General features: G+C 40.5%; 1 protein-coding gene across 8 annotated transcripts in view; it reads right to left on the bottom strand.

The window, feature by feature from the left end:
* SPATA6 (spermatogenesis associated 6) overlaps positions 1 to 10641 on the bottom strand; it is a 43480-nt gene extending 32839 nt beyond the window's left edge. For 6 of the 8 annotated variants that reach the window (XM_027648994.1, XM_027648998.1, XM_027648997.1 and 3 more), the window contains exons 1-5: positions 10539 to 10641; positions 5427 to 5564; positions 3858 to 3906; positions 3045 to 3086; positions 1583 to 1707 (exon numbers count right to left, since the gene is read on the bottom strand). In XM_027648994.1, coding sequence (XP_027504795.1) covers positions 1583 to 1707; positions 3045 to 3086; positions 3858 to 3906; positions 5427 to 5564; positions 10539 to 10586 — 402 coding nt within the window. In that variant the 5' untranslated portion in view covers positions 10587 to 10641. The remainder of the gene's footprint in view (positions 1 to 1582; positions 1708 to 3044; positions 3087 to 3857; positions 3907 to 5426; positions 5565 to 10538) is intronic. The other 2 variants (XM_027648995.1, XM_027648996.1) reach the window with 2 other exon arrangements.
* Positions 10642 to 12406: the final 1765 nt, after the last annotated feature.

Consider the following 12406-nt stretch of genomic DNA (forward strand, 5'->3'; position numbering starts at 1 on the left):
GGATTTAATTTATGCTGCTCCCAAGGACATGGAAGTACATTCGTGTCTTACATCAACCTTTTAAAGCTACTACAGTGCCATCATTCAGCTACATATCCAAATTACTCTGATCACATCATCTCACAGCCCACAAATCATGGCACCTTCTCTTCATTGGAAAATACATAATTTTTGTACTAAAGAATTTAGTCCTTCAAAAAACCCCTCAAACTTCTCTAGTGGCTCTGCTTCTACAGAGACTAATTGTATCGTGTTCACAAAGAAATCTAAAAGCATTTAGCTAATACCACCTCGTTTATCACTACCTCCCTCTTATTTCTCAACACTGGGAAAGTACCTATCCTACAAGCAGCATGAAAGCAAAACAGTTCCACTGCATCTCCTGAGCCACCACTACCATGTGTAGGATGAGCCACCTCAAAGAGGTGCTGTGGCCAAAAAATAATGGTTGTTTTTGCAGGGGCAGTTTAAGCTGCTGCAGAATCGTACGTTTTGTAGGACAAAATCACAGTTTTAATGCATTCAAATGTAACACAGCATTAGACACCAAATTAGCACTTTTAATTGCAAGTGACTGGGCAGTTTCCAGGCTGCCCTTGCAAGGGAAAGATTACACCAGCTAAAAGATACCAGTGACCTTTAATCAGCATTTCCCTCCTGCCATGTGCTTTTAGTCTAATCATAACAGACAGGACAACTGAGTCCCTATCTTCCCAATCCAAATGTCCTGCCAATCCATTAGTAAAACTTAACCAAAATAGACCACACAAAAACAAATCCCCAAACACACCATCACCACCATCATTAATGAGCCTTCCTGAGTTATTCTGCTGACACTTAAGATTCAACAGCCAAACTTTATGAAAGGGCAGTGTGAGATGAATTCATTTTCATTTAATAGGTACTTGAGTCTTTATCTCCAGAAAATTAACATTAATTCATTGCACTCATTCTGCCAATTATCTGTTGTTTATCATAGCTTTTTTGAAACTGTAGAAAAAGCAAGTTACTAAATGAGTGTGAATGACCTGATCAGACCTCAACAAACAGGTTTGGGAACATAAAAGCAATTATGCAGCATTAAGCTAAATTTCAGTAACTTACTATTTTATTGGTAACCTTGCACTTCAGGGAGGCCCACAGGTCAGATGGGATAGCACTGCAAATTTGTAGTGACTGTCATAGTCCAAAACAGTTCCAAAATGGTCTGAAAAATGCTACAGAGACTGAGGAGGAGGGTTACATGGTTTATCTGTTGAGAACCATGCAGTCTATATGACATCTCCCTCTTCTCCTGCATCCCTTCACCACTCCAGCTGCACCACAGATTAAACTGAATGGAGACATGTCATGGTGCCACACTGCAAACCAAGTGGAAACTTACTTTTTTCACATTAAATAATTCCTTGAAGCATTTTGAGAAAAGATTATACTTTCGCCAAAGTTCAACTGCGGATTTGTACATTCAACACCAAAAATGGCAAAACCTGTCAGAAGTAATCGCTTTTCATTTGAAGCAGTTCAAGGGGTTTTTCAGTGAAACAGACTGTGTCATAAATACAATCCACAGACATTCACTCACTGTAAAAGAAGAGGACCTCTTCATTAAAATCTCACGCTCTAAACCACGGTGCCCACGGGTAAGCTTAGGGTCAGGGAACAGGAAATCTCTTGTATTTTCTTCATACGTAGCTAGAATTCTTCCTACTAAAAAGAAAATATATACTTTAATTGGAAAATAGACAAAGCCATATAGCATAGACACCGCACACAGAGCCACACTGAAAATGGGATAAATTTTGCTCTTTACAAATTTTCAGCATGGCTCCAAAACTCCTATCACACCAGGAAATAACCTCATCAAGTTAAATCAGCAGCAGAAATGTGCAGAATCTACTAGGAAACTATGTTTTGATGTTATTGTAAAAAAAAAAACAAAGAAGATTGTGTTAACTGTTCTATAAGAGATATATGAGAAGTTTTCTCTAGGCAACTCTTCAGTAGTTTCTTCTTTCTTTCCTTTCCATGCCACGGAAGAAACCAGTATTTTTTAATGGCAACCAATCCCTTATGAAATACTGTATCATTCCATATCACAGTAGTGGCAAGAAAATAACACAAGCAACACCAAAATAACTGCCCCAAGATTTTGTCAATATCCTGGTTTGCTACTTTAAAAAAATAAATATATTTTATTTAGAGGGAAAGCCTTGAATTTATATTATAAAAAAATTTAACTTGTGCTATTGCAGCCATCTTGTTGAAGTGTATCACACCTACCTCTGACCCCTGAAAATAAATTCCTTATGCAAGATCTTTTACTCTCCCACATAAAAAAAAAAAAAATCCCCATTCAGTGCATTTCTTCAAGTAAACAGTCTGGTGAGTCACCTGAGAGAAGCGATTGTTTCCTTGAAAGTACTAAGGACAAGTGACTGAGAGTGCTTTTAATACCACAGTTTCCAAATGAGTCCTCTTTAAAACTTGACTTTATTTCCAATAAAATGCAGATTTACATTATTCATGGGAACACTTGAATTTCATTAAAATAGATTTTTATAATCACACAAACCAATAACAGAAGTATGACAAATCGCTATTTATTATCTTCAGATATCCCAAGAGACCTGTAATACTTATAGTGAGGATAAGAGTTTTCCCAATGGTCACCATTAAAATGGAAGAAAAAAAATGTCATTCTGAGAACAAGATTATGCACTCTGAAATTTCACAGAAAGCCTCTTTGCAAGTGAATTGTGATGTAGTTAATAAGTATGCACTGGATGATTTCAGTTTATTTTCCGTTTTTAAAATATTATCACTTTCCTAAGTCTGACTATGGTACATTTCAATATTCAGTTATTATTCTTTTTCAAGAATGAGATCCTCTTGATCTATTAACATTTTATATTCAGAAGACTATTTGTTGAAGAGCTTTCTATGTTGTTTGTGTGTTGCAAAAAGTGATTGTGCTGTAATGGGCAATGTCCTCATGGAAATTCACCTATTAAACTGCATAATTTATGAAGAGACTGATACAATACCTGGAGGAACGAGCTGTATTAGTTCAAGTACTGCTGTGTCAACTAGAAGGGAAAAAAGTTTTTTCATGAGTTAAAAAAAACCCAACCCAAACCAAAAAGGAAAAGTAATTCTCATAGTCAAAGCCCAAAAAGCCCAGATCCCTGATTTAAGCTTCACAGCACTCCATACATTGCTGTACTATTTCCACCACACCAACAATAACAGAAAATTAAAAGCAGCTTGGATAAATATCAGAGATGAACACAATGGCATTAGCAGCATACAAATGACAACTCTAACTTGACTTAGAACTTGGTAAGTTCTATCTGCTGCCAAGTTTGTCCTCTTTTAAAGATTATGTAAGTTTTGCCCACTTTTCAGATAACTCAGTATGAAGGTGCATATTCCTGGAGTTTGAATTCAGGGTCAGTGTTTTCTCACTACAGTTCATTATACTCCACATGTGGCAAGATATAATTTTCTGACGAATGAATAATTAAATGAATAATTTTTCAAAAATTGGAGATTTATGCTTATATAATTTGAAAACTAATCAAATAAATAACTACAAAAAGGAACCCATTACCTATTTGGATAACCAGCTGGATTTCCAATCAATTATGACTTTTTACCCTCTTCCTGTTCTAAAGCATGTAGCATACATTTCTAGAGGCATTTTGTTGGATAACAAAGTGCTTACCCACTAGCTATTCAGAGAGCAGGCTCCTGATAGAAAAACTACCACATACTTTAAACCTCCAAAAAGCCTTTAGAGCCCACACATGCATGACATTAATGGATATAACATAGTATACATAAAAGGCAGAACCTACATTCCAGTAACTTCACAAGGTCTCCAGGATCAACTGTGTTAGCAAATTCCTGAAAAAGAAATTAATAAACAATAACAATGCCACAGTCAAAATAATTAGATGGACTTCTGGGGAAAGAGAAGGAAAAAAAACCCCAAAATCAATATTCTTCCTTGCCAAGATGGTTCTCAAGAGCCCTATCCCTACTGGAAATATAAAGGATACTGCAATTATCATTTGGAACATGATCAAATTCATTGAAAGCCAGCAATTGTCGTTATATGCTTTCTAGCCATTAGGAGCTACCTCTCCATATTTAAATTATGAGGTATTGTAAAGAGTTGAAGATGTAGTGGTAAGTATTGTCTAAGAAAATTTCAAGAGAAAAAGATGAATTGCTTAAAGCACTACAATTCCAATAGATGAATAATATATTCTTTAATTTATTGGTAATGCTTTAAGCTTAATTTTCATGGAAGTGACTCTTCATGTACAGGCTCCTGTTCAGGGTTTGGTTTTTTTTTTTAACCTGAATCCCACGTGAATAGATGACAAGGAATAGGGAAAGATGTTGCACTGGATATTCAGTAGGTAATAGATTTCCCCCTAATTCTGTATAAAAGTCTCAGCAGAGTGGTGTAAATCACACTGCTATTCAAGGTACAAAACATTAAAAAACAAAAAGTACTGGTGCTCCACAAGTATCTAGACCTAATCAATAGCTGTTTGTAAGAAGATAGATATTACTGTCAGTTTTCTTGTTCACCTTCTTTTGTAAGTAGATGGTGTCTTGGAGGTTCCCTAAATTACACTGAAAACAGTATTCAGTACATTTCCCTTAAGTAGTTTGTGGTATGTCTGCCTTTAAAGAATGATGGTCTTTCTTACTCTTCAGTAGCCAGTGGAATTATCACTGTTTCTTTCTTACCCACTTCACCAGAGCATCACTGATGTTTACTCAGCCTGGTTTTCAAAGTGCTGGGGGATGCTTAAAGGAAAAGAACTAGAAAGGGCAAAGTATTATTATTCATAGGTAGTCAAGAAGCCAGATCATATCTGTGAGATACTGTGTTTCATTATCCCTGTGGTACTAATAATGAAGCTAGTAGGGACTCAAATATGTGATAAACAACTATAAATTATAGGGCCAGAGTACCAATCTGGGAATTCTGGTGACAAACCATGAAAAAAGTATCTCGAAGGGAGTAAGATGTCACCAAAAAGGCTTGAGCTGCTATTTTGTCCTTCTACTAAATTGAGTCTCCTATATTATATGGTCTTTGTTCTTCACCTTGCCATAATTTTTAGAACAGCAACATGCAGTTCCTTCCAAACTAGCAAAACAGATGCTGAGAAAGGACAGTTCACAAAAGAAGGAACAAACACCTAAAAAGTCTCATCATACATTATAATCTTTAGTATGCATGTGGATAATACAGGCACACATCTCCTTTGTGCTGAAGGGAAGCAGCAGTTAAAATACTGTGCCACCCTCAGTGCGATTGCTTGAGTTCATGGGTTTTGCAGACGGTTTTTGTGGAATTTGGGATGGGGTTTATTTGAGTTGTACTAGCTCTTGACATATCTTACCTTTTCAAAAACCAGTTTTTCTTGAAAGAAGAGTGGAAACACCGCAGGGACACACTGAGTTTTTTTACACTGCCCAAGTACAAAGACACTGAGATAAAGTTCCTCTTTGTCTTTCAGCAGCACTCCAGGACAAGTTATCTGTAAGAGTAACACACTCATTAAACACACTGAACTTCAGATAAAGAAGCAATGGCTGTTTTCAAGATAAAAATGAAACAGTCAGGACTGAAATGGTTGATTTCTAAGAGTCAGATTATAACAGACTAGAGTGAAAAAATTTCCTCTCTAAAGCAATTCTATTTGTACAGAATGATCAGGAAAAATAGTCACCATTTTAAAATAACCAGGACCAAATTCATCTTGCTTAAGTAAACACACTCCATTGTCTTCAACCAAAACTGAAACCCAATAGCCAGGTTAATACAGTTAAAGGCATGCACTGACTATGTAAGAGAGAATTATCTTCTATATGAAGAGTCATGTAGAATGAAGTCTATGTCATGCCAACACACAAAAACCCATCCAAACTTAAGCCTAACTACAGAATGAAGCTGGTAAATGTACATGCTTAGATATCCATACTCTGTCCAGCCACCAGAAAGGGTAATTTTTTGTGCAAATGTTATATTAACTTTGTGTTCTAATATGTAAACGAGAAAAAGCAATTGTTGTTCCATTACTACCAGACACACGATTTCTCTGGGAAGTTTGGCCATCTTGGAGGGTACTGAAGGCAGGAAGGCTTCTCATTAGCTGCCAGATATTGCCACTAATATCTTCTAAAGCTTCTGATGAACATCAGACATTCTTTCTTACGCTCTAATCACAACGATGTACACAACTCATTGCAAAACCATTTGCTACTTTCTCCAAGCAGCGTGGTTTCATTCTATTACCCAGCCCAAAGAATTGACACCTTTCACTTCAGGTCTCCTTTTTATCTCAGTACTATAAATATGAGGTAGTCTCTTCAAACATAAGGTTGCTGGAGAAAGTGTTCAGACTTTCAATTGTCAGGTAGGAAGACAAAGGAGGAGAGTGACAGGAATTAAAATAAGTGGTTTGGTTACAGTCTTCTACTCCCAAATGAACGTTTTACTTGAGAAATTCTAACCGGATTTAAAAGAAAACTATATGAACAGCAGAAAAACAGCCTCAGGTGAAAGAAATAAAAGAAAATAATGTGCAATAAATTATTAACTAAAAAAATTGGGTTTCTACTAATAAATATCCAAGGAGGAAAAAAGAGGTTTCCTCTCTGTGTAAATGAGGGCTTCAAATCTGCAAGAAAAGTGCCAGAATAATACATAACCCAATTGAAACAGCCTGTCAAGCATTAAACAGCTTGTATGACACTCAAGCAGTTGCAAGTGTGAATAGGAGTGAGAGAGACAGATTCCATTCATACAAAGCAAGATGCCCCCAAACTCCATACTACAAGTCATAGTAGCTTTAGTTCTCACTTTTCTCCTCCACATTTCTGTAGAACTTATAAACACTTTTAGTGGAGTTTTGTGCCTTTCACCTCAGAGAAAGCAACCAATATTTGCCAATTGAGGTGAAAAGTGAGAGATTTGAAGACGTCGGAGAGGGTAAAACTGCAAACAACAGGTGCCATTTTCTCCTTGCTACCCTGTAAAAGGAAACAAATTCTTACAAATGAGCATGTGGGCCCATATAGTGATTCTACTGCCCGGGAGATAAACTGCACAGTTCATTGCCTGGGCTGGAACAGCATCAAATCTGCATGTCCATGTAACTTTAAACCAGCTCCAAAAAGAGTGACACGTGTATATCTGCAGTTGGTGACACCTATTCTGTCATATGCGATGCACGGAGCAGCGGAACTCTTGGGAGACAAACTGAAGCTCTTATCTGACTGTGAAGTGCTCAGGCAGGATGAGGGACTATTTTAAAGACTGTAATAGTATTATCCATGGATCAGCTAAGGAAGAGGGATATCAATGCTGCAATTAACTGACCTTACAAGCAACCCGGAGGACTATGAGAACTGTCTAGGACAGCATTACCCTGGACTTCTCTGCTGGAAGTTCCCAGGATGATGGAAAATGTGTACCAGCCCTATTGCTGAGACATCACAAACAGCCATAAAGAACTCACTGAATTAATCTCATGGAAACGAACAGAATTCTATTGATCCACAAGCCTCTATGTCATTTACTACACGCAGTCCTAAAACTGTAGCTGTAGATGTGACCAATGAATAAGGTAGGTCTGGAAAAACCCCTTTAATTGCCCATTGTCATCAAAACAAGAAGAGTTCTCTGTGAAGGGCAATGGACAGTATTGGCTTCTGCTGAGTGTAAGCTTCCAGACACAACAGCATTTTGGACTCAAGAATTGCAAAAATAATCTTCTCAGTATGAAGAAATTCCATTTTAGTCTCCTTATCTGGTAGTAATTCACAATTCTATTAATTTATCTTTATGCTTAAAGATTTATCTACCTTCACTGCCACATTTGTGAATTCTCCATGTAGCCATGACACAAAGAATAATGTGAATTTCTTTCTGTTGCTACATGAACAATCTAAATGCCAGCAGCAGAGGTAGACCCTAAAGTTAGTCTCAAAACCACAAATAACAATGAAATCTCATTCCGAGCAATGATAAATTATTCAATTTCAATTAATGGCACGATAAACGAAACAAAAAAAACCCATTAGTTTTTAAGTTAGGCTTTCCATTTCAGAAGAGCAGCCTCTCAGAAAAGAAGAAAACTAGCAGGGAGATAAACCAAAGAGCTGGTAGACTCAGATCAGAGGTGGTCTTGGAATTTCATTAAGTCAAAAAAAGCACAACCCATCTGTATCCTAAAGCAAGGGAAAAAACAAAGAGGACAGAACTTCTGACACAAGTGGATAGGTTTTAAAGAACACTGAGGAATATGCAGAGCACTGTAAAAGAACAGGAAAATGAATGAGAAATTTGGACAAGACTTAGGTCACAAATAAAGCGAAAATGGAGGAAATGAGTGGATGTAGTGTAAATCAACCAAAAATGTGAAAACTAATAAATCTATGTCCCAAACACAATGGGATATTTTGCCTTGGTTTTAATGATACTTAACACAGAAGCAAAAAGACAACTTAAAGAATTAAATGATGAAAACAGAAGTCATCCAGTATGTACTGGGCCTGGACCAGAAGCCACAGTGATGCTGAATCATATTTAGCCCAGGTTGTGAAAGAATGTTATTTTATTTCCTGGATCTATACATAACTGAAACCTATGTAATAAAAACAGGGGTGGTACCATCTGCTGAAAAATAATAAACTCAAGGCCCATATGAGGCAGAGAGATCTGAAAGATTATAACCCCATCAACCAGAATATTTAAATGTGCAAGAGTGAAAAATAAAGACATGGAGTAAAAAAAAGACATGGAGGAAAAATAAAGACATAACTAGAAAAAAGCCCAGCAGCGCCATTTGCATAAAACCAGATCAATCAAGCAAAACCCTACATTTTCTTAAAAGTCTAGTTTCTGAATAAAGGATATCATCTAATGCCACATGAGAAATTATTACTTATGATGCAAAAGATAGGACTTAGTATCAAAGGTGGTACAGAACTGGCCAAAGGACAGCATCAATAATGTGCAAAAACTGGGAGGCATCAAGCTGAGGTTACTATTAAAGATGTCACTATTAAAAATTCCTCTCTATGTACTCGGATTCATGTCTTTTAACATTTTTAATGACCCTGACTAATATTAAGGCATATACAATAAATCTTGAACTTTTTTTTCCTACTTTACCTAGGGCAACAGCAAGACCCCATTTGGAATGCAGAGTTCAATTCTGATCCTGATCTATGCAAATTCAAAGTGGAAGAGTAGTTCCCATCCTTAAGATGGTGAGAAGACTGGTGAGTCCATACCACAAAATACTACCATAAGAACCAGGTCTACTTAGCTGTTGGGAAATGAAAGAATTGCTGCCCAAAGAACACACTGAGAGCAACCATGGAAGACTAAAAATTATTTAAGTGAAGGGCCAGTGTTGACATTTGTGTAAGAGTAGTCCCTTTCCACCCTTATTTGTGAAGAAGCCTGACCCTGGGGAAATGTCTCCCCTGTACTCTCCTGGCACACAGTTCAGAGCAGTAGGAACAGAAAAGGAAAGCACATCTGGTCCTTTCCAGGAGCCAAGCAGACCTTGGCATTATGGAGACAAACACCAGCTGTTGAGACAGCAGAGCAACACCATGAGAGTGACACCCTCACTACCCACGAGTGGAAACCACAGCTCAGCTCCAGAGCAGCCATTCAAGTTTGGGAACAAACGGCATCTAAGCAACCAGGAACCTCCTGCTCAAGTTCCCAGCACATACGTCCCGGGCCTGCACTTGAATTTTGTAGATGGTACCTCGGGTTTGCCTCTCAGCAGCAAGTATTCTGGCAGCACTTGTCCCGTGAGGAAGCCAAACCTCTGGATTACAGTGACCAGGGCGCACGAAGCCATCAACTCCAGGGTAACAGCGTACCGCACTTCTTAAAAGTTATCAGAATGAGAGATTCTTATTTTGTACTCCCAACCCGGATATAAGCAGAAAACTTTGCAAAGTGCGGAGGGCACACTCCTAATAAGATTAACGTGAAAACCTTCCACTTTCACACCTACAGACCTGACCCCCTCCGTGTAACACCCAGAGCTGCCCAGTGCCACATGCTGCAGGGGAGCACTTCAAAGCACGACTGCTCCTCCCTGGGATTTCTTTTGCTCCGTTTTTTTCCAAGCGTGCTTTTCCCACACCGTCCAGCTTCCCAAGAATGAGCGTCTCTTAAAAAAACCACAACTTTTCCACAAGAAAATGACAACTGTGGGCGGGCACGGCCGCTGCCAACATCAGGGGGGAAGGGGGGGCACAGGGGGGATGCACACACCGAAGGGATGGAGTGACACACGGAGGGTGGCCCCGCTCGCCAGCACGGCCTAGGACAGCCTCCCTTAAGCCCCCTCGGGCCGGCAGAGCGGGGCGGCAGCCGGGACAGGAAAGCGGGGCGGGAAGCGGCGCCGGAAGAGCAAAGCGCGGCTTGTCCTCCCGCCGAGCCCGGCCGAGGGCGGCGGGGGCGCGGCCCAGGCACTCACCGAGCGCAGCTCCAGCTGCAGGACACAGCGCAGCGCTTTCCGCGGCATGGGCGGGCGGGCGGCGGGGCCCGCCGGGGCCCGGGCCGCTGGGGCTCGGCTGACGCCGTTGTCAGGGCAACCGGGGCGCGTCCGGCCCGCGGGCACCGCTCCGCCCTGCGCCCGGATCCCGCTCCGCCCTCCCCGGGGGCGGCTTCGCCTCCTTCCCGCACCTCCTTCCTTCCCGCACCTCCCTCCTTCCCGCACCGCCCCTCGCCGCCGCCATCGCTTCCGCCATGCCGGGCGCGCTCTGCACGCACCCTGCCCGCAGTGCCGGGCTCCGTCCTGTCCCCGTCCCCTCCCAGCCGTGTAGCCCCTCGGTACACAGGCAGGGCCTCCTGCCCTCGCAGAATCACGGAATCAGTTTGTTTGGAAGAGACCTCTTTGAGATCGCCGAGTCCAACCTGTGACCGAGCACCACCATGTGAACCGGACTATGGCACTCAGTGCCACGTCCAGTCTTTCCTTAAACACCTCCTGGGAGAGTGGTTCCCCCACCTCCCTGGGCAGCCCATTCCAATGTTTAATCACCTCTTCTGTGAAGAAATTTCTCTGAATGTCCAATCTAAACCTCCCCTTGTGCAGTTTAAGAATATATCCTGCTGTCCTGTCACTAATCCTGTCTCTCTTCTCTGCTCATCCCACAACCTCCTCGGGTGCTCCTGCCTGCCCCATCCCTTGCCCGTGCTGGCGCTGTCTGCAAGGACTGTGGTGCTGATGGGGAACCGCTGGGGTGTATAAAAAATGGTAAATAATAGATAAAATATAATTTCCGGTTTCTCTGCCTTCTGAAGGGCCGGGCAGTGACTGTGATGGGTGCTGTGTTGGGTGATGGAGAGCTGGTGTGAAAGCTGAAGCATCCAGCACGGGGCAGGGCACCAGACAGGTCACAGACGAGGACGGCGCTGCCGTGGGGCATCCAGGAGGAGTGTGAAGCTCGGGATGTGTCAGATCCATCCAGCTTCTTGGGCCTCCTGCAGAAAGGAGACAAGAGAGCCTTCCCATCAACAAAGGGGTCACAACCAAGTTTTGTACAGCTCTAGGGCTGAATAGCTAAAAAGCACTAAATTGCCACTTTGTCATGTTTTCTTTATTTCTTTTTTATTTCTTTTTTTTATTTTTTTTCTTCTTGTAACACAATTCACCTTCATCCTGTTGTAGGAATCTGGGCCCTTTTGACTCGAGTATCCTGTTTTAATGTCCTCTGTGGGTGAGACATGCTGCATGTGGTATATTCTGACTGGTCCCATGTTCAGAGACTTGTCTGCATGCTCATATCTGAAACTGTCTGTTCATGCTCATCTTTCTGCTTTCATTACTGCAGAAACTCAAATTTATGCCACTGATCTTGATCACCATTTTGATCATATCAAAGATATTCCCCGGTGTCTTTGCTGCTAAGTTGTTTTCAGAGTATTTACAATCACGTACAACACCAAAATAGTCTGACTTTATGTCTTGGCAACTGCAAGTTGTTTCAGCCTCAGACTGTGAAGGGATTTAAGCCTTTAAATATTCTTTCCAAATTCACAAGTACAGTTGTAGAGCAGGAAATTTGAATTGCCTCCAAAAGAGAGCAGTGGCTCAAATGTGTCCTTCGGCTTTCTTTATTTTAATTTTCAATTTCAAAGAAAAATCATGCAAAGTGATCTGGAAAGAAACAGCATTGACAAAATGTTTCGATTTCTTTTTTTTTTTTTTTTTTATTTAAGGAAACTACAAAGGACATAATATGCCACTGCAGACAAAAATGAAATCTATAGATAGACTAAATATCACTACTAATACTTGATATCAGCCTTTTAAAGTAAATAAATTACTGGAAATGCAGT

Source organism: Corapipo altera, unplaced genomic scaffold, assembly GCF_003945725.1.
Source record: "Corapipo altera isolate COAL_440 unplaced genomic scaffold, ASM394572v1 112, whole genome shotgun sequence".
NCBI classification, from domain to species: Eukaryota; Metazoa; Chordata; class Aves; order Passeriformes; family Pipridae; genus Corapipo; species Corapipo altera.